Source organism: Sarcophilus harrisii, chromosome 4, assembly GCF_902635505.1.
Source record: "Sarcophilus harrisii chromosome 4, mSarHar1.11, whole genome shotgun sequence".
NCBI lineage: Eukaryota > Metazoa > Chordata > Mammalia > Dasyuromorphia > Dasyuridae > Sarcophilus > Sarcophilus harrisii.
In genome coordinates, this window is record NC_045429.1 from 312,244,810 (window position 1) to 312,268,642 (window position 23,833).

The window sequence follows — 23,833 nt, forward strand, 5'->3', positions numbered from 1 at the left end:
TAGCTCATTTGCTATTTAAAAATGACGTTTTTTGCTTAAAAATGACAAAAACCAGAAAACCATTAAAATAAATAGTAAAATGACAAATGGAAACCAGGGAAGTTCTACTATTATTAAAAATAGTCTTCTGTTATTTGTCTTTTTTTTTTTCAGAAGAACAATGACATTACAGGGTGATATATTGACTTGTTCGTGAATTAGATTTAATTGAGACAGTTGCACAAAATTGGCAGCATCAGTCTCCAAAGTTTTTCTCTATCTCTTACTTGATTTTCAAAATCACTTTTGAGCTCTTTCATGGCCAGAACCCAATTCTTATTTTTCTTGAATTCTTTGGATATAAGAGTTTTGACTTTGATATCATCTTCTGAATGTGTGTTTTGATCTTCCCATCTTAGCTCTGCCTCTGGCAGCATCACTCTCTCTCCAGCAGTCATCCAACAGTCCAATGACAAGACAAAAGTCAGGATGACGGGTAATGGTCTGAGATACATTAGATGGCTTTGGCATCTTTCACGTCTGACCAAGTGCTTCATCTTCATGGTCACTGGAACAAATTGTTCTCATCCACCCATTCTGCTGGGAGAAGTCTTCATATGCTTGGGGACAGCCAATCCCCTAATTTACCAATGAATTTCAGCCGAACCTGCTTTAGCCCATCTGACAACACAGTTTATTGGAATGTGGGTTAGAGACACAGGTGAGAAGTAAAAGGTAGACATCAAAGGTGGATGAGCAGCCCTGCAAAGGGCTCAGCAATCCACATACCTAGTATTCTCTGGATACCCTCAACATTTCTATATATGTGTTATCTGATGGGGGATAGATGACCAGGATTTCTTTCTCTCAAAAGAGATCAGGCAAGCAGCTTTTCTTCTAATCCCAAACTAAAGATATATGAGGGAAAGGAAATAAGCAATCATATGCCTACTATGTGCTAAGTAAGTGCTTTACCAATATTACCTCGTTTAATCCTCACAATAACCCTTTGAAGTAGGTGTTGTTAATATTCCCATCTTGTAATTAAGGAAACTGAAACAAATAGGTTAAGTAACTTGTCCGAGAATAATATACAGCTAGTGAGGAGTGTCTACAGGACTATTTGAACTTGTCTTCTTGACCATAAACTCAAACTTTAGTCCCCATGTCACCTATAAATCTACCCTAAAACCCCAATAACTCCTCCCCCAGCCATCCTTGGTGAAATTGTCTAACTTTACCAGTCATGGATTTTGTGTGATCCTCTTACTCAGTTACTGCTCTGGCTTTCCAGGCACAGTTCTATTCCAGCTTTCCAGCACATACCTTACTTAGATCAAACCTAACCAGGTCTCTATTTCTTTCCCCCCTCTAGCCATCCCCTACCCCATACTATACAGTACACAATCTTATGTGTTAATTACAGGAGGTTCCCACCAGCTGGTAGTAATTGAGGCCAGGATCCTATTAAATAATTCATCTCACATTCTTTTATTCTCTTTCAATGATAGAAATAAAGTAAGATTAATAGAATGAATTTTGGGGATTTATGTCTATCTAAAGATTTGTCATTTAAAAATCATCATATAAATAAAATCTAGCCATTCTATGCTTCGGTGCAATGATCTAACAACAATACAATGTATTTATGTTGTAACATTATATTACTCCATAGATAATTTTGAAGACAAAACTGTTACATAGATTTATATCAAGTCCTTAAAAATAAATGCATTATTTGTGTGTACTTACAATAAAGAAGCAAATAGACCAAAAGCTACTATTTTTTTTCTTCTTGTGAAAGATGAATGAAATCATATATGTGAAGAAGATAGTAGATGCTGTAAAACCAATACCTGACAGGATCTGAAATGGATACAAAATATTTTTAAACACAGATAAGACAAATTTTATTCTGGGAGATATGTCAACTTGGAAAGATCTCCAAAATAAACTTGATATAATGATTATTGTATAGTTTTCATTAATAAGATATTAAAATTGTTAAATAGCTTTCATGTTTTCTATAGACATTGTTATCTTTTTCTGTGTGTTTTTAAATACTGTACTTACCTGAGCAAACATGATCCCAAAGTAATGGAAAGAATTAATGAATATACTGAATTCTAAAACATACATTAAGATAAGTGTTAAAGAGAGAATCAAACAGTATAGGGGGATATCCACCAGGGCTTGGCCACACCAATATGCAGAAGGGTAGAGGCCTGAAATCCTTAGTTGAGATTGAGCTTTTATCTGATAAAAAAAAAAAGAAGTACAAAGTGGTTTTGAAGTTTGAAATTTAATATATTTCTAAATGCAGTTACATTAAAATGTGTATTTATAATAATGTTCTAACAATTTTGAAAGAACTTGTTAAATACAGTGCCTTTCATTAAACACCAAACTTCTTAAGAACTAGGCATTCTATTTAACAGGTAGAACTTGTTTTAAACAGTTACAAATGGAAATGTGTATAAGACAAATAAACAAGGTGTTACACATATAAACGTTTATATATTGTTGAATAAAATTGATGTATGTAAAAAAATCTATCCTCTCAGAATAAATTTAGTTGATATTTAAATAACTTTTTCTTACTTTGTAATCGTAGATGCTGCTCGTTGCAATATAAGGAGAAATACTATTGGCCAGCGTTATCCAGAGAATATCACTGTTTATAGAAATAAACATAATATCTACAGAATCCTAAAAATATAAAGAATACTATTAGCTATTTAATATGAGAAGCAAAATAGAAAATGATAAATAATGATGGTATTAGTTTTTCAGGGTGGGAAACTATTTGAGGGAAGGAAAAATAGAAGGGTAACCCTGAATTTCCATAATAAAGTTAACAGAGCTTTTGTATTTTAAGGAAGATAGATATTCTTTTTTAGTTTAATTATTTATTTTTAAGACACATTGCTTTATGCATCATGTTGGGAGAGAAAAATCAGAACAAAAGGGAAAAACCATGGAAAAGGAAAAAAAAAACAGAATAAGAAGTGAATATAGCATGTGTTAATTTATATTCAATCTCCATAGTTATTTTTCTGGAAGCAGATGGCATTTTCTGTCCAAGTCTCTTAGGATTGCTCTGAACCACTGAACCACTGAGAAAAACCAAGTCTTTCATAGTTGATCATTGCACATTCTTGCTGTTATTGTGTACAATGTGTTCCTGGTTCTGTTTGTTTTGCTCAGTGTCAATTTGTGTTAATCTTTGCAGGCTTTTCTAAAATCAGCTTGTTCATCATTTTTTATAGCACAATAACATTCCATTACCTTCATATACCATAGCTTATTGAGCCATTCCCCAATCCAAGTTTTTGCTCCCACAAAAAGAACTGCTACATTTTTGCATATGTGGGTCCTTTACCTTCCTTTATGATTTCTTTGGGATACAGACCTTCTGGCACTTCAGGGTCAAAGGTCATGTACAGTTTTATAACTTTTGGGGCATAGTTCCAGATTGCTCTCCACAATGGTTGGATCATTTCATAACTCCATTAACAATGTAGTGTCCCAGTTTTCCCACATCCCCTCCAATAATAAAAATTCTTAAAAGAAGAGTACCAACTTGAATAGCAAGGAGAAATAGAAATGAACTCTTGAATTCGTATTTTAAATGAGGGGACTATTAATGCCTCTGACCTGGATTATTACAGCAGCCTACTAGTTGTTCTGTCTGCCACAAGTTTCCTTCCACTCCAGTCCATTTTTCATTCAACCATCAAATTAATCTTCCTAATGCATAAATATGATCATGTCACCTCAATTTCACCCTCTATTCAATAAATTCCGATGGTTCCTTATCACCTCTAGGATGATATACAAAATGATCTGTTTGGCATTCAAAGTCCTTCAAATCTACCTCCCCCCACCTTTTCAGTTTTCTAACACTTTAAATCACCCCAAACTCCAGTTCTTATTCAATGACACTGTCCTAGCTATTCTTAGAACAAGATATTCCCATTTCCTGACTGAGAATTTTAATGGGCTACCACTGAGACCTGGAATCCTCTTACTTTTCATTTCTACCTTCTGGCTTAGCTGCTTTTAAGTCCCATCTAAGATTAATTTTTATAGGAAATCTTTCTGGGTCCCTCTTAATTCTAATATTTTTTCTCTGTTGATTATTTCAATTTTATCCTGTCTCTATCTTGTTTTTACATAGCTGTTTTTTTCAAATGTGTCTCAGTTGATGATTTTCTGTGATTAAGACATTCTCACCAGCTTTCCCAGAGTCTGTCTGAGTTGTGTTGAACACCCTTTTCTCTCCAATAAGATTGACTTTTCTTGAAGTTTTTCCAGGTTATCTTGAGCTAGAGAATGGCTTAATTCCATCAGACTCTGTTCAGAGGCTTGGTTTCATGCGATTTTTGAGGGAAACTGGGAGAGCTCAAGCAGCTTCCTGGCTTTACTTTGTCATCTTGGTTCCACCCTCAGAAATTAAGAAAAATGAAGTGAAAAAATATCTTTCATTTTGTACACAGAGTTTATCAGTTCACTCTCTGGAGGAGGATTGCAAGTCTTCAAATGTGTTCTTTGGAATTCTCTTGGATCATTTTGTTGATTTGAAGAATTAAGTTTTTCACAGTTGATAGTCATTGCAATGTTGTTGTAACAATATTCTTTTAGTTCTATTGATTTTACTTTGCAATAGTCTTCCTAGGTTTTTCTAAAGCTATACCCTTTTTAATTTTTTAAATTTGTTTATTTGGTTTTTGCTGAGGCAATTGGGGTTAAGTGACTTGTCCAGGGTCACATAACCAGGAAGTGTTAAGTGTTTGAGACCAGATTTGAATTCAAGGTCCTCCTGACTTCAGGGCTGGTGCTCTATACACTGTACCACCTAGCTGCTCCATCCTTTTTCATTTCTCATAGCATAATAGTTCTTTGTGATAATCATATACCACATATTGTTAATTACTCCCCAATTGATGAGCATCTTCTCAATTTCTAATTTTTTGCTACCACATAAAGAATTGCTATAAATATTTTTGTACAAAGGGGTCCTTTTCCTTTCATATAAGCATGGTAGTAGTATTATTGGATCAAATGATCTGTACAGTTTAATAACCCTTTGGGTAGAGTGCCAAATAATTCTTTAAAATAATTGGCCTAATTCATAACTCTATCAACAAATCATCAGTCTCCATATTTTCATAAACATCCCCTCCAGCATCAGTCATTTCTAAGAAGTATGAGGTAGTACTTCAGAGTCATCTCAATTTGTAGTTCTCTAATTATTATGACTAATAATACAGAGCATTTTTTTCATGTGACAATAGCCTTGATTTCTTCTGAAAACTGTTTATATTCTTTCATATTCTTTTGTATTTTTCAATTGGAGAATGGCTCTATTTATTTTTTTAGAAAGTTGACTCAGTTCCCTATATATTGAGAGATAAGGTCATTGTCAGAGAAACGTTATTTAAAAAAAATTGTTACTTCCTTGTCTATGGTACCTTTTAGCAAAATGTAATTTGCTGATGGTTATTGTTGCTGTTTTGTTGTTTCAGTGTTGCCTGACGCTTTAAGATCACATTTAGGGTTTTCTTGGCAAAGATATTGGAGTAGCTTCCTATTTCCCTGTCCAGATCATTTTACAGATAAAGAACCTAAGACAAACAGGGTTAAGTGACTTGCACAGGATCACAGAGTTAGTAAGTGTGCTAAGGCTGATTTTATACCTATCAGATTGGCTAGGATGACAGGAATAGATAATGGTAAATGTGGGAGGGGATGTGGGAAGACTGGGACATTAATGAATTGATGGTAGAGTTGTGAACTGATCCAACCATTCAGGAGAGCAATTTGGAATTGTGCCCAAAGGCTATAAAAATTGTGCATATACTTTGATCCAACAGTACTTCTATTGAGTCTGTATCCCAAAGTGATCATTAAAAAGGGAAAAGAACCCACCTATACAAAAATATTTATAGTAGCTCTTTTTGAGGTAATAAGAAATTGGAAATTGAAGGATGTCCATCATTTGGGGAAAGACCGGAGAATGTGGTATATGAATGTAATGGAATACTATTGTTCTATAAGAAATAGTGAACGGACAAATTTCAGGAAAACTTAAGAAAATCTTACATGAACTGATGCTGAGTGAGGTGAGCAGAATCAGGAGACCATTGTACACAGTAACTTCAATATTGTGAGATGATCAACTATTGTAGACCTAGCTCTTCTCAGCAATACAGTGATCCAAGACACTTCCAACAGACTTGTAATGGAAAATGCCATCCAGATCCAGAAAAAGAATTATGGAGGCTAATGCAGATGAAAGAATCCTATTTTCACTTTTTCATTGTTTTTCTTTCTCATGGTTTTTCTACTTAGTTCTCATTTTTCTTTTGCAACATGACTAATATGGAACTATGCTTAAGGTGATTGTATGTGTATGACCTATATTGGATTGCTTGGGAAGGGGGAGGGATGAGGTAGAGAGAAAAAATTGGGACTTAAAATCTTAGAAAAATGAATGTTGAAAACTATTTTTGCATGGAATTAGAAAAAATATACTACTAAAAGAAAAAGGGGGGAAAGGTTCTTTTAAAAATGTAGTGTAAAAATGTTTTGGTCCTTAAAGAACCAATTAGATACTTAAGTATCAATTATTTGGGACACTTTCTCTTCAACACCACCTCATTTTTGAGCAATAGTGGTAAACAAGTTATACCTTATTTATTTTTTTAATGTTATACTTACAAGAGGAAATAAACTTCTCTCAGTTTGAATATGCTTTGAGGAATTAAACATTTTAAGAAGTCCATTACTAATGACGTCCACAAGCACAGGAAAGCAATTCAGTCTTTTGGTGTTACATGCAATTGAATACTCATAGTCCTTAAGGAAAATAAATGCAACATCAACATCACTGGAAATAAAATTCAATTAGTTGTTTATGAGTAAAGATAGTGGTGTCCTAGTTTTCATTCTTCACTTAAGTGACAAATTAAGTTCAGATCAAGTTTTGAATGTTAAATAAATTCTATAATTTGTACCTGGGAAAAGTTTAATAAATTAGGAATTCAAAATACCACAGTTAATTAATGATGATTATTGATATGTGGTAAATTTATGCCTATGGTTACAAACATAAAGCACATCACAAAAGCCAAAAGAATGAAGAATGACTATTGTCAAAAGTATGCTATCACTGAGATGATCACTTGTCAGATATATTAAAGTTAGTATCAGTTTGCCTTTTTTTTCCAGTTCATTTTACAGATGAGAAAAATGAGGCAAGCACATTTAAATTAAGTGACTTACCCTGTGTCACACAGCTTGTAACTGTCTGAGGCTACATGTAAACTCAAAAAGAGTTTTTCTGACTCCAAACCCAGCACTTTATCCACTACGCCATCTTGCTGCCTGACTTAAAAATGTTAGCATATGAAGAAGGGCTTTAAATGCCCAAGAAGAATTTGTTCTTTGAAGTAATAAGAAATAAGGAGTTTTGTTTTGTCTTTTTTCTTTTTTTTTTTTAAATTTGGAGGTGAAGGAGTGAAGTAACATGGAAAGCCCTGTGCTTTAGAAACTCGCTTTGGTAGTAAAGTGGAGGAGGGAATGAAATGAACACAAATGAAACAGGGACATCACCCTAGCTGTTTATCACAGTCAGCAATATGTATTTTCCATTCACTTCTTTTGATTATGTAAATAGTATTCTTTATGCGAATTGCACTCTTTTGAGTGTTTATGAATTTAACTTATAAGGCTATACAAACTTCTAGGAATTGATCATTTTGATCATTTGATAGCAGGAGTAACTAAAAATATTATTACTAATAGGAATTGAATCTTCTATTTGTACTCTACCTTGAACTATGCCAGTGGTAAATATCTTTCTTAACTATATGATTTATGGTTTACTCCATATTACTAATGAGATCAAACAAAATTCTGTTATTACTTCTTTCAAGGGATCTTGTATGATTTTAATATATGTTTGAAAGACTATTGGAGGAGAGTTTTTAAGTTGATATTTTGCTGTACTAAATCAATTGTTTCTTAAAATAAATTCTTAAAAGATAATAAGCAGACTGATATATTACATTCTCTATACTTTTTAATTAAGTATATATCTGTAAAGAATTACTTAATTGAAGATATTATTTTGTTAAATCATGCTTATTCTTTTACCAAACATCCTCAAAGTGTATACAATAAAATTTTGCCATGAACAGTAAAAGGATCACATGAATTAGTAAATTTTCAAATGCTCTTGATCATATGTGTGTGTGTGTGTGTGTATGTGTGTGTGTGTGCATGTATTGTTCTTTCACCAAATATATCCTCTATGGGTATATTATAAAATTTTGGCATGAACAGAAAAAGAATCATATGGATTAGTAATTTTTAAAATATTATTGATCATGTGTGAGTATGTGTGTTGAAATAGGGAAAATGAAGATAGCAAATTCCTTTGTTTCAGATATTCTGATAATTGATGCTCTAAAGGCCCTCAAAATTTTGTCACTGCCAACACAGGTTTCAACCTATTGGATTTAATATAGACTAGCTGTTTATGTCATCTTTGTGTTTTTGGTGTCATATGCCCTCCCATAGCCTTAAACATTTTGAGAACAGAGTAAAATCTAACTTTGGTTGTTCTGCTCTCCTTGGTAGTGAAAAGAATTTATTTTTAAAAAATCTGTGCAGATATTTTTCATTTCTTCTTTGTCATTCTCTTTTCAGCTCTAAAATCAAATATCCTCAGCATTGTTGCTTAATTGATTGAAATGTCAAGCTCCCTTGAAATTTAATTTTCTCTTCCACTTTTTTTTTTACTGTATTATGAAGAAATAGGTCACAGAATCTTCAATCATCCTTTTCTACAAGAATCTAAAAATGACTTTATAGTCCAAATTAGTGTTGTCCTTGGCTGCCACAGTTCTCTGCTGGGCAAAGAGTACAAATATGTGCTGCCTAAACTGTTTTCTAGAGGTTGTATTTTTGTTATTGTTGTTGTTTGTTTGTTGTTTTGTTTAGGCACTATGGCAGTCGATTTATACTGAATAAACTTCTATATGAAATTGTTATGATAGTTTTCAGTGTATTTTTTCTGTTTACTTTGGGGGAGTGTCTTCAATACTAGTTTAAATTACAGAGGTGGGAAGTAGTTTAATTATACAGCAGATTTTTGCTTGTTTCTTTTATTTTTAGCTTTGTATTATTGCTGACAATTATAACAAGTTTATTGTCTACCTATAGAAAGATAATCAATTCAAGACTGACTGATTAGTGAATTTGTGAATTGATACAACCATTCTGGAAAGCAATTTGGGACTATGTCCAAAAAATTGCCTAACTTTGAACTTCTGACTCAGCCCCAAAAGATCAAAGAAAGAGGAAAAGGACTTAAGTGCATAAAAATATCTGCAGCAGATTTTTAAATAGTAACTGCAGCTAGAAAAAAATGGCTAAGAAAATTATGGCATTTATGTAATATAATTGTTATGGGAAATAATTTCATTATATTGCAGATATTTGCTTGTTTCTTTTATTGTAGTTTTGTATTATTGTTGAAAATTGTAACAAGTTTATTGTCTATCTGTAGAAAGATAATCAATTCAAAATTAACTGATTAGTGAATCTGTGAATTGATCTAACCGTTATGGAAATCAGTTTGGGATTATGTTGAAAAAGTTGCTAAACTTTGAACTTTTGACCCAAGAGCTCAACAAAAGAGGAAAAGGACTTAATTGCATAAAAATATTTACAGTAGATTTTTTCAAAACAATACCTCTAGTTAGAAAAAATGGCTAAACAAATTATGACATTTGTCTTAAGAAATGATATAACAGACAATTTCTGAAGAAACTAGGAAGAACTTGATGAACTGATACAGAGATATTCCACAAATTTATACATTGAAAAAAATATTCTAAGAAAAACTATTTTGAAAGACTTTAGATAATGATAAACCAGAAATCTGGAGGGTCAAACATGAATAATAACCCACATCCTGCAAGCAAGGTCAATGCATTTGAAATGCAGAATCAGCTGTACATTTGTAGAAACAGCCAATATGGGGATTTTTTTTGATGGAGTAAGAGTATGTGTGTGTGTGTGTGTGTGTGTGTGTGTGTGTGTGTGTATGTGTGTTTAATTATTCATTGAAGTGAGCAGTGGAATAGAGAGAAGATAAATGCTTGTAAAAAACAAACAAATAAATAGAGTGTATGTAAGAGGAATCTCAAAGGAATTCCTTTGAAAGGATAATAGTGAAATAGAGGGAATGCTATTCCAAATTTCAAATCATATTACAAATTGGCAATCAATAGAATTATAAAGCTTTGGTTAAAATTTTAAAAAGTGAGTAAGAGAAGCAGATTAGATGGGGAGAAATCAGAAATAATTGAACTCATTAACTTCATTGTCAGTATGGCTGAGAACATAAATTACTAGAGGGGAGGGAACTCCTTACTGACAAAAACTAAAGGAAAAACTGGAATAAAAAAAGTTTGGCAGTAATTTGGTTTAGACCAAATTTTACATCAAATAGTATGACTAATCTCATAATATGCACTTAAATTATTAAAGGGAAAGGGGAGGAGCAGCGGTTTAAATCTTTGCATCTAATCTCTTTGATTAAAGAGCTGCTAGCCAACTAAAATGTCCCTATACTTTCATCCAAAAATTTCATTGGCATAAATTCATAGGAAATAAAAAGCATAAAAAATTCTAACATATGCCAAAATATATGTAACAGCACTTTTGTGTTAGTAAAGAACTAGAAACAAAGATTAATTTTTTATGTAGAATATGGATATAATGGAATGTCAGTGATCTGAAAGAAAAGATGCATAATGAAAAATTCAGATAAACATGGTGAAAGTTACATGAACTGATGTGAATGAAATGAGAAAAACCAGGTAAACAACATAATCAATTTTAACAAGATGAATGGAAATAGCAAACACAAACAAAAACACATAAACAAACATTCTCAGAGGAGAGATAAGAAAATTAAACTCTGCTTTCTTTTCAGGAGTTGAGGGCTATAATAAGTCAGGTAATAGTATCTTAGTCTTTTGATGTATTGGTTAGTTTTGCTGAACTGATTTTTTTTTCAACTTTTCTTTCTTTAAAACATTTTGCTATAAGGAATGGCAAAAATCTGGGCAGAGGATTAAAAAAAATCTGACATTCCTATTTATCAAGATAATTATCTATACTAGGGCCAAATAGCCTCAAAGATGGTAATTTGAAACCTCCTTTTCAGAGACTTGCTGGAATTCTAGGGTGTCTGCTTTCCCTTCTCCACTTCCCAATGAAGATTGCCCCAACAGCAGTCCCTAGTGCTTGCTCCATTTGTTAAAACAAAGTGTTTTCCCTTCTTAATAACACCAATATATTAATATCTAGTAAACCGGAGACTGACATACCTTTTTAGTACCTGATACAATGATAGCTCCATTGTATGATGGATCATCAGTGCCATTCTTATTTCTAAAATCCTTTATTTCCAGAGCTATGTTTTGGTGCTTTAAAGAATCTATAAAATCTTCAATGTTTGACTCTAAGAAATTATAATTAAAAAGAAATCATCATGAAAATGATAAAATAAAAACCTCATATTCTATTATAGTTTTTCAGATGTTTTATATTAATGGCAACAATTATTTCTTCAATATTGTAGAATATATGCAAGCAGTTCTTAACAACTGTGAGAATCAAGCTAGTTTATTAAAAATTTTTGTGGAAGTAACTCAATGTATATTCACATGGCAAACTTTGTAGAAGCAAAACATGATTTCCCCCAAGGTAGATGTATCCAAAACCCTCTGATTTAGGACATTGGGATAATGAATGCAAAAACTTTCTCATGATCTAGTTTTTGAGTGATTAAATTAAATTTTAGATGATTATTTAGCAAAATAATTTTTGTTTTTGTTTTTAAATCATCTCTACCTTCTGCTAACAATTAGTTGCAAGGATTAACTGATGTGTCAAAATGTCTTTTCTAAACAAATCTCTCTTACAATTATAATTTCACATAACTTAATTTATTTTCTTGTGTTTCATAGCCTTCATAGCCTTCCTTCTTCCATGGACTCACACACACACATACACACACACACACACACAAAAAAAAAAAAAAACCCAACTCTGAATACAGGGGTATGTGTGTGTGCATCTGTGTGCGAGTGTGCATATGTATGTGTGTGTGTGTATACATGGTGTGTGTACATAGGATTTAGGACTATATATATATATGTATATATATATATACATATCAATACTATATAGAAAGTATCAGTGTGTATAGATCTCTTTTAGTTTCTGAGCATACTTAGAACATGCTTAGTTCATTCTCTTAACAATAAAAAATAAATAAAATTAAGACTAAATTTTAGCCCAACTTCTTTACCTGTGTTATTAATGATTAATAGGCTGGTGAGTGGATTTTGTGGATATTGTCCAGGAGAGAGGAAATACATTTTAGGTGAAAGTCCCCAAGAATTCTCTGGTTGAAGTATTTTATTTAGCACCTTTTCTAAAAAAGAAGGTACCAAAGCCACTCCAAACAGCAGTAATCTAAATAGGAGAAAAAGTAACAGAGGAACACAGACATTTTTTCTATAAGGAAAAAAAATGTTTACTGTATCAGACCTTCTACAAATCAATACAGTAAGCAGCAGTAATCAAAACCATTTGGTACTGATTAAGAAATAGAATGGTGGATCAGTGGAATAGATTAGATATATAATGCACAATAATCAAGGCCTATAGCAATCTAGTATTTGATAAATCCCCAAACTCCAGCTTCAGTAATAAGAACTCACTACTTGACAAAAATTACTGGAAAACTGAAAAATAATATGTCAGTAACTTGGCATAAATCTACATTCCATACCCCATACCAAAATAAAGTCAAAATGGACACATGATTTGGGCATAAAGGATAGTTCCATAAACAAATTAGGAGAACAAAGGATAAGGGGAGTTTTGACCAAAGACAATATCATGAAAGGTAAAACAGACAACTTTGACTACATTAAATTAAAAAAGTTTTGCACAAATAAAACCAACAGAAACAAGATAAAAAGAGAAGTACAAAGCTGGGGAAAAATCTTTACAATAAGTATTTCTGATAAAGGTCTCATTTCTGAAATATATTAAGAACTATATCAAATTTATAATAATACAAGTCATTCCTCAATTGATAAATGGTCAAAGGATATGAACAAACAATTTTCAGATGAAGAAATTAAAGCCATTTATAATGATAAGAAAAGTGCTCTAAATCACTATTGATTAGAGAAATGCAAATTAAAACAACATTGATGTACCACTTCAGATTGACTAAGATGACAGGAAAAGATAATGATAAATATTGGAGAAGATGTGGGAAAACTGGGACACTAATGCATTCTTAATGGATTTGTGAACTGATTCAACCATTATGGAGAGCAATATGGAATTATGCCCAAAGGACTATAAAACTGTGCATATTCTTTGGCCCAGCAGTGCCATTATTGGGTCTATATCCCAAGGAAATCATAAAGGAGGAGAAAGGACCCCATGTGCAAAAATGTTTGTAGCAGTTCTTTTTGTGGTAATAAAGAATTGAAAAAGGAGTGGATGCCTATCAATTGGAGAATGGCTGAAAAAGCTGTGGTACATAAAGGTAATGGAATATTATTGTTCTATTAAAAAAAAATGATGAACAAAGTGATTATAGAAAGGCCTGAAAAGATTTACATGAACCGACACTGAGAGAAAGAAGCAGAATCAGGAATAAATTGTATACAATAATAGCAAGAATGTGCAATGATCAATTATGAAATATTTGGGTCTTCTCAGTAGTTCAGTGATCCAAAGCAATTCCAATAGACTTTACACCAAAAATGTCATCTGCATCCAGAAAAAGAACTATGGAGTTTAAATGTAAATAAATACAAGCTATATTCAATTTTTTCCTGTTTTTTATGTCTTCCATGGTTTTTCCCTTTTGCTCTGATTTTTCTCTCCCAATATGATTCATAAAGTAATGAGTACTTAAAAATAAATAAATTTATTACTACAACAACAACAACAAAAATAAGGTTAAAAAATCAGAGGGGAAATACAATTGTGCATTTAAAGCTATCTTAAGAAAATTTAATCTGTTGGATAGTGTATCAGTTGGATTCCATTAAAATAAATTTGATGACAATAAATAATGATCAGTTGGATTTCATTAAATATAAATAAAAATATATAGAAATAAATATTTAGAGTGAGCTTCTCTGGTAGGCACTTCATTTCTCAAACATAATAAAGTCAAATTTATAAAATGAGTTATTTCTCAAATGATAAATGGTCAAAAGTTATGAATAAGCAGTTTTCAGACAAAGTAATCAAAGCTATCTGCAATAATTTTTAAAATGCTCTACATCACTATTGATTAAAGCTAAAGATAGCTTTAAATGCACAATTGTATTTCCCCTCTGATTTTTTAACCTTATTTTTGTTGTTGTTGTTGTAATAAGTTTATTTATTTTTTAGTACACATTACTTTATGAATCATATTGGGAGAGAAAAATCAGAGCAAAAGGGAAAAACCATGGAAGACATAAAAAACAGGAAAAAATTGAATATAACTTGTATTTATTTACATTTAAACTCCATAGTTCTTTTTCTGGATGCAGATGACATTTTTGGTGTAAAGTCTATTGGGATTGCTTTGGATCACTGATAGATCACTATTGATAGATGGATCACTAGAGAAATTCCAATAAAAATATCTCTGAGATATTACTTCACACTTATCAGATTAACTAATACAAGAGAAAAGGAAAATAACAAATGTTGGAGGGAATGTGGGAAAATTAAAACACTGATGTACTATGGGTGAACTTGTATACTGATTCACACATTTGGGAGAGCAATTTGGAACTATGTCCAAAGGTCTGTAAAACCATGTATACCTGTTGAATAAGCAAAAAAATATTCTCTTGGATAATATTGGTAAGTAATGGCAATATCATATGATGATCTAGCATGAATAATCTAGCTATTCTTAGTAATACAATGATCCAAGACAATTCTTCAGGATTTACAATGAAAAATGCTTTCCATCTTTAGAGAAAGAACTGATAGAGACTAAATAGATCAATGATACTTTTTAATTTATTTTTCTTGGAGATTTTTGGTCTATTTTCTTTCACAAAATGACTTAAATGGAAATGTATTTTGCATGAATACACATGCATGATTCAGGTCAAATTAAATGCCTTCTCAGTGAGGGGAGGAGAAGAAGGAAAAGAATTTGGAACTTAAAACTTGAAAAAAAAAACATTTAAATTGCTTTTATATCTAATTGGGGAAAATAATATATTAAATATGATTTTTAAAAGTGAGGCAACTAAAGTTTTAGAAAAAGAGAGATGAATGTGTGTTAAAAAAAGAGGAAGGGCAGAAAAGTAGAATCTGTACACTCCAAATATTAAAACACTAGTCTCAAACGTTTTGTTTATCTTTTTTTTTCACCATTTCTATAAAATATAAATAGACCTTGCTTAAATCAAAAAAAATTTTCAATTAAGAGGAAATTTTGTTTGAATCTTTAATAGATTCAAGAAAAACATTATATTATTAATAAATTGTCTCTGGTAGAGATTGGTCAAAGCCACCAGCTACAGATCTATCTTTCACAATGTTACTATGCATAATTTTTTTATTTTACAATTCATGTAATTCTCTAAATACTTTGGATATCAGATTTTTATAAGAGACATATGATACAGTTTTCACCTCAATCAATACTTTCTTTCTTGTTATCTTAACTGTATTGATTCTGTTTGTGCAAGTTTTTAAAGCCATCTTCAGTAATCCTGATCTATGTCTTACCACTGGACTTAGATGACGAAAAGAAAATACTTTCTTCTCTTACTTCTCTGCCACTTTTCTCACAGCTCTGCCTCATTAAATCAAAATCATTGGCAAGTCAAGACATCTCCTTCCTGAAATCATCATTTTTCTTCAAGATTGAAGGACAAACCACCACAACAAAGCAGAAATTAAGGTTTTCCTTTATATAATCACTTCTCTTCTTGTTTGATTAGGTTTGGTTAGGAGTTTTGTCTTCAGTTTGCAAAGGAATCTCATTCAATTTTCCCCTAATTTGTTTTATGATGAAGTTAACATAATATTGAGATCTTAGTCTAGAGATTAGGAAATATAATTCTCTCACTTTTCAGAGGAGGGAACTGAGCCCCAGAATCCTGAATACCATGTAGATCAATGCCATACAGATAGCAAGATCATTGGACTAAAGGTTAGGAAAAAAATTCTGGGTTTAAGTTCTAGGTTTGTTTCTTATTATCCTAGTTAATTGAAGCCAGACTGTATGTTATTCCTTGTGATTCACTAATTTTATACAATGATCACATTCTCCCATAACTATGGCCCCTCTATTAAATTTGACCATACTCCACTAAACCCTAAGGAGTGAGGAGAAATGCTAGAGCAAAAAATTTTCCCCCTTCTTCCAATTGAGTTCTGATACCATATTTAAATGAGGAAAAGCATTAGGATTCTTATACTCACAGAGTCATAAAAGTTTTTCTATCATGTTTTAGTTTTAAGAATCGAAGTCTTGCTATTGCCCAGACTTGTTGTCTCCACAGAGCCATATGACTAAGTGTCACCTTTCTCCTTCCAGGAAGTGAAGAGAGAGCCTGGTCAAGTTCAACAAAGTCTTCAGAGTTTCTTGTCACTTCTGCTTGAGCCTGTAACCAGTTGCCAAAATCTGTGGATAAATTGAGAAAGAGACAAAACAAAGAAAGCTACTTACAAGATGCTATTCTAAATTCATTAGTATTTTCTTTAAGGATATTGAAAAAGCCCTAGAATATGCATGGTCATGACATAAATCATAGAATAAATTATATCAATAAGGTACAATGGAAAAAATAGTGAACTTAGAGTTAGGAAGACGAGTTCAAATTCTATCTCAGACTCTTACTAGCCATGTGACTTTGGGGCAAGTCGTTTAATCTCCCTCATCATTAGTTTTCTCATCTATAAAATGGACATTGATAATACATACCTCACTGGATTATTGCAAGAACACAATAAGAATACATATAAAGCTTTCTAAATGCTTTAAATAGCTATTCAAATACTAGCTGATTCAGTGCCCCAAAATTTGGTTCTTTAGAAAACAAATCCAAAAGAGAGTGTGATTCATAGAAGGAATTAAGAAACATAAATCCACTGCCATAAAGGAACTTATTTTTAGGAATGAAAAATAATTGAAGCACTGAGCAAAATTAAATTATTCTTGCAGAATAAGTATAACTCTTTGATAAGCCGTCTTTGAAAAATTCTTTTTTTTTCTTTCAAGTCATTTGGAAATTATTTACCTAAAGCAGAAAGCTTTTGTTTCAATGACTATTTTGGCAGTCTGATAAATTCCATAAACTCTCTCTAAAGATATTTCTAAATTCATAAAAAGACATAAAATATAAAGAAAACCAATTATATTGAAGTAAAGTCATCAAAAAGTTAAGAAAGCAAACAAACAAAATCAAGTTAACAGACCCAATGTGAAGTTCTTATTACTGAAAAAGCATCTTTTTTTTCATTTGAATCTTTTGTTTGGTTATTTGCTTTTTTTTCTTGAGAATGGTTCTATAATTAGTAATGCTTCTGCTTATAGAAAAATTTTGAAATGGTCTTTGGAGTGAGGCATTGCCAACTGTACAAAGGAATAGTGGAATGGATGGTAAATGTTAATAGCAAAGAAAATTGTTAAATGGACAGAGAATAATTATAGTACAAATAGCAATGTGGCCAGGGTTACAGGATAAAGGAGAATGTCAATCTCTCAGAGAGTTCTTCACCCCCTGAGGATCCAGGGAAGATGGGCCTGAAAAAAGAGACATAGAAGCAATGGAACACTGAAGGTGTTAGCTTGCGTGATTGGGAAAGGGATTGTCTGTATTTTAGGTGGACCAGTAAAGAATCATGACATGAGGTAACATGCTATAGGATTGGTTGTTATAGGAAACAAAGCAGACATTAGATCAAAGACATTCGTTAATTATGAGTCTGATTTTATTCATTAAAAGTATCTTATTTTACTATTAACCTCCAAAACATCAAGCACAATGCCTTGGCACATAGTAAAGATTTAACAAATATTACCTGAATTGAATTTGATAAATTTAAACAATTTAATTAACTAAATTAAAACCAGGATTAGAAAGCCGTATAGACAATTTACTATATAGTGTTACTAAAAGGACTAAAGATTTATCTCTCTGACAAAAAAAAATCTCTTGACATTTACCTATAATTCATGAAATTGTACTATTAGAAAATTATTCCTTTGGGCAAAATCTTTAAAATCTATTAAAATTAAAATTATTGGCTTATAAATTTCAATTGATCATTTTATTGTTAATTTCCAGGACAGTTTTTTACCTGCTTCTTCAGTTGCTGCTTTTCCTTCTAATTTTAGGAATACTTCATTCAAAGTTGTCTTAGAAACACCATAATGCACAATTCCTTGATCATTATAACCATCAATATCTCTGTAAAGGTCTAAAAATCACATAATAATATTAAAATTATAAGAATTACTTATATTACTTAGATTGATAGTTAATATATTACTAGAGATAAAAATAAGCCAGAAAGAACAATTTCAGAATTATCCTCAACTTCTCATTCTCCCTTCCTCCACATATCTAATCAGTTACCAGATCTTACTGTTTTTGCCTCCATTACATCTCTCTCATCTGGTCTCTTATTTATATTCAAATGGCCATTACCTTAGATCAAATAATTCTTTCCTCTCACTAGGATTATTTCAATGAACTTCTGATGCTTTGCCTCAATTTTCTCCCCATTCCAATCTATCTTCAAGACAGGGGCCAACATAAACCTCCAGTGACTTCCTGTTGCTCATGGGATAAAATATAAATTCTTCTGCTTGTCTTTTAAATCCCTTTACAAACTGGTCCAAACTATCTTTCTCTTTTCATTACACATTACTCCTTACACTTCGTTATTCAACCAGACCAGTCTTCTCTCTGTTCCTCTGACTATATTCCTTTTTGTTCTCTTATGCCTTACAGTGGCATGACTAGAACACATTTCCTCTTCACCTCATAGAATCTTTCCATTCCTTTAAGATGCAGCTTATGTACTACCTTTTAACTGAAGTCTTTCCAGACCCTCTCAACTGTTAGTTCTCTCCCTACTTCCTATTTTAATAACTTGTATTTATTTGTAGAGACTTATATATGTGTACACTTCCTTGAGAGCAAAGTTTGCACTCATGATGATATAAGAAACTGAGCAGAGCAGTGCCAAGAAATCTTAGTTCTCTGGTCTTAGCCATCATAGCACATAAGCAGCCCAAAGAGAACCCATAGCAGCAGCTCCATAAGAGAAAGGGTTAGGATAGAAGTTAGAAAGCAAAACATATTTCTACCTTTTATTAGCACAATAAACAATATTAGAATGAGGCTCAATATACTTTGACTAAGCAATGGAACCAATTTCTAGTTCAAAATATTTAAGAAAAATCAGAGAAGAAAACAAAACCAAAATCTGTTTAGCCCTTTGACATGAAGGCAAATAGCATAAATTCATGTAGAACCTGAGGCCCAGTATAAGCCACTCCATCCAAAAGTAAGCAGACGCTGCTCACTGCACCCAACAGAATAAGAGGGAATAAACCTGATCCAAATGCAAAGCCACAATGCAGAATGATTCCAAAGATATAAGTGAAAAAAGGAGAATGTCAAACACAATTTAAAATTTCAAAGGAATAAGATAAACTCAAGGAATAAATACAGAAGAAAAGACTAACTTCACAATAAGCTCAAGGAGGGAAAGAGAAAAATATGCCTTGACCACAAGAACTATTAGAAAACTTGGAAGAAGTTAAAAATTTTTTTAAAGGATATTAAAAGAATGGAGAGCCAGGGAAAAAGATTGGTTAGAATTAATATCTTTCAATAAATAGTGACCCCCCCCCCCAAAAAAAAAAAAAAAAAAAAACTTTTACATGAACTGAACTATTTGATAATTAGAATAAGCCAAACAGAAAGCAATGATTCCATGAGTCAAGAATTGGTGGGAAAGGAGAGTGGGGGAAGCTCAAATATGGAAAAATAGAAGAAAACATAAAATATGTGCTATTAAAAACTGACCAGGAAAACAGGTCAAAGAAATAATCTAATGATCATCAGATCACCTCTCATTAGTGTGCTTGAAAAGCCTAGATATTGTATTTCAATAAATCATGACTGAAATTGTTCATATCTCTTAGAACCAGAGGGCAAGGTAAAACTAGAAAGAATTCAGCAATCACCTCCTGAAAAAACACTAAAATGAAAATTCTCAGTAATGTCATAGCCCAATCTAGAGTATTTACATCCAATGAATAAATGCTAAAAGTTGTCAAAATGAAAAATTCACGTACCAAGGAAGCAAAGTCTTGATCACATATACCTTAGCAGCTACCATGTAAAAAAAGGAGAACTTGAAACACAATATTCCAAAAAACAAAAGATAAGGGCTTATAACCAAATTATCTGACAAAACTGAATGAAAAAGGAGAGAGGGAATAAGGAGATTTAATGAAATAGAGGAATTTTAAAAACTTGATGAAAAATGTCAGAATTGAATAAAAACAGATGTAGACTTTAAATCTCTCTTTCCAACAAATGGTGGAGGTGGAGCCAACATAGCAGAGTGAAACCAGGAAGCTGCTTGAGCTCTCCCAGTTTCCCTTAACAAACATATGAAACCAAGTCTCTGAAGGGAGTTTGATGGAATGAAAACTAAACTACAGTTCAAGATAGATTGGAAAAACTTCAAGAAAAATCAACCTCACTAGAGTGAAAACAGTGTTCAGTTCAGCTCAGACTGAGAAAGCTGGTGAGAAAGTCTTAAGCACAACAAATCAGCAAATAAAACCCTTGGTCCTGGCTGAGTAAAGGAGCAGATCAGTGGGGCAACCTCTAGTTCCATCTCAGAATGCAAACTCTGGAAAACCAGGCTATTTCCTGAAAAAAAGCAGGCAAAGCTACTCTCTGCAAACACAAGGAGCCTCTGTGCTCAAAGCCAAGGCTCAGAGCTGCACAAGAAGCTTGAAATAGTGTCCTTCTATCCCAGGAGCAGAGTTTGGCTATAAAAGTTAAAAAAAAAAAAGGGGGGGGGGGGGGGGCGGGAATAACAAAAGGAAAGAAAATGAGCAAGAAACAGAAAAGACTTCAGAAAGCTATTATACTATTGTGAGAACAAAATGTCCACAGAGGAAATCTCAAAGAGTGATATGAATTGGTCTCAACCCTAAAGATTCTTCTTGGAAGTGACTTTAAAAGGCAAATAGAAAGGTAGAAGAACAAAAAATAAAAGATATAAGAGGTATGCAAGAGAGAGTCAACAGTTTAGAAAAGAAAAGCAATTCCTTAAAAAATGCAATTGGGCAAATGCAAAAAAATAATCCACTGAAGAAAATACTTTCAAAAGTACAATTAATCAAATGGAAATAGAACTAACTGAAAAAAATCACATTAAAAATTAGAACAGGGCAAATGGAAGCTAATGACTTTATGAGACAGAAAGAATCATTCAAACTAAAAAGAATGAAAAAAATGGAAGAAAACGTGAAATGCCTTGTTAGGAGAAATATCCAACTTAAAAAATAGATCCAGAAGAGACAATGAAAAAATTATTGATCTACCTGAAACCATGACCAAAAAATGAGCCTGAAAGCATTCTTCAAGAGAACATCAAGAGATTTCAGAAAGGCCTGGAGAGACTTACACGAACTGATGCTGAGTGAAATGAGCAGGGATCATTTATATACTTCAGGAGATCATTATATACTTCAACAATAATATTATATGATGATCAATTCTGATGGACCTGGCCATTTTCAGCAATGAGATGAACCAAATCAGTTCCAATGGAGCAGTAATGAACTTGATGTGGGAAAGATTCCAATCTTTGATTCCCAACCCCCTAGTTAATGTAAATTACCCTTTGACTTACAAATCCTGGTCCCTTTGAATTCCAATAGAAGATCCAGACTTGTCCCAGCCCCACCCAGATCTGAGCAACTTTGGGGCTACACCCCAAAGCCCCTCGAGCTAAGTCTCTGACTTAAAAGGGGCCATGGTGGGAACCCCTCTTTGCAGAGATTCCAAACATGGTAGCCATGTGAGGACCCTCTGTCCACTGGACCCTCTGTCCAGTGCCCTCCTTATCTCTACCTTCACCTATCTCCTACTTCTAAACTCAATAATAAACCTCTTTTATCAATCTAGCTCTCCCGGCCAATAAATGCTTTTATTGGGAATTTGCGTGGCTACTAGACCTCATTTACCACTGTATCCTTGCGCCGAATCCAAGGGGGTTGCAGGGGAGCTCTGTTTGACTCCCTGTACCCCAAACCTGCCACTAGACCGTAACTAAACTCTAATTTCATTTAGGTACTCCAAATCTAGACCTCAACATTTGATCTACACCTCAACAAACTGAACCAGCTACCCCCAGCGAAAGAACTCTGGGAGATGACTAAGAACCATTACATTGAATTCCCAATCCCTATATTTTTGCCTGCCTGCATTTTTTATTTCCTTCACAGGCTAATTGTACAATATTTTAGAGTCCAATTCTTTTTGTACAGCAAAATAAAGGTTTGATCATGTATACTTATTTTGTATTTAATTTATACTTTAACATATTTTTTAAAAAAGAGATCATCAAGGACAACTGCTCTGATATTCTAGAGACAGAGGGAGAAACAATCATTAAAATAATCCACCAATAATTTTCAGAAAGAGATCACACAAGGAAAATCCCAAGGAACATTGTTGTAAAACTCCAGAACTACTATCTCAAGGAAAAATACTGCAAAGACCAAACAATTCAAATATCAAAGAGCTACAATCAGGATTGTCTGACATCTGGCAGCTTCTATAATAAAGAATTGGAGGGCCTGGAATACTATATTCCAGAATGCAAAGGACCTGAGGTTAAAACCAAAAATTAATTACTCAGAGAGCCTGAGCATCATCTTTCAGGGGAGGTGATAGATCTTCAAAGATATAAGAGATTTTGAATCATTTTCATTGAAAAAAAATAAAATTAAACAGAAAATTTAATCTACAAAGACAGAATTGAAGAAAAGCATAGATAGGGAAACAGGGGAAATGTATATTTAAAGGTGAATCTGTTTATATCCCTAGATGTGGAAAATGATGTCTGTAACTCTTGAGAAATATACTTGTTACTGGGGCAAACAGAGGGGGACTACATATGGATGGGGGATGTGGTTGTGAATGGACTCTGATATGATGATATCTGATGTGATAACATCAAAGAAAATGACATTAAGAGATGGAAACAGATCCATACTGGAAGAAGAAGAAAGGGGAAATATAATGGGACAAATTAGATCACAGGAAGAGGCACACCTATTATGATCCAGGGAAAGAAGGGAGGGGGTTGAGCATTGTCTGAAGCTTGATCTCATCAGTTTTGGCCTCTAAGTGGTAATAACTTAATCATTCAGTTGGATATAGAAATTTACCTAACCCTATAAAAAAGTAGAAGGAGAAAGAGGGGGGAAAAAAGGAATTGGATAGAGGGGAGGGCAGAAATAAAGGGAAAAAGATAAGAAAAGGAGTGGAAGGGTGATAGAAGATAAGGTAGTGGGTGGAGTGTTTAAAAAAACAAAACTCTTCTAAGGACAGGGTGTAAAGAGAGAACAAAAATATAAGCAGGGGAGAAAATAGGATGGAGGGAAATACAGAACTGTGACTGTGAATGGGATAAATTGTCCCATAAAATGCAAGTGTATAGCAGAGCAGATTAA

At 32.8% G+C, this 23,833-nt stretch overlaps 1 protein-coding gene across 4 annotated transcripts in view; it reads right to left on the bottom strand.

Moving 5' to 3' along the window:
* Window positions 1–23,833, bottom strand: part of LOC100932031 (ATP-binding cassette sub-family A member 9-like) — a 95,752-nt gene that overhangs the window by 40,855 nt on the left and 31,064 nt on the right. For all 4 annotated transcript variants that reach the window (XM_031965706.1, XM_031965707.1, XM_031965708.1 and 1 more), the window contains 8 exons: window positions 18,418–18,537; window positions 16,537–16,738; window positions 12,374–12,540; window positions 11,388–11,521; window positions 6,703–6,840; window positions 2,581–2,688; window positions 2,053–2,235; window positions 1,732–1,845 (listed from right to left, as the gene is read on the bottom strand). In XM_031965706.1, coding sequence (XP_031821566.1) covers window positions 1,732–1,845; window positions 2,053–2,235; window positions 2,581–2,688; window positions 6,703–6,840; window positions 11,388–11,521; window positions 12,374–12,540; window positions 16,537–16,738; window positions 18,418–18,537 — 1,166 coding nt within the window. The remainder of the gene's footprint in view (window positions 1–1,731; window positions 1,846–2,052; window positions 2,236–2,580; window positions 2,689–6,702; window positions 6,841–11,387; window positions 11,522–12,373; window positions 12,541–16,536; window positions 16,739–18,417; window positions 18,538–23,833) is intronic.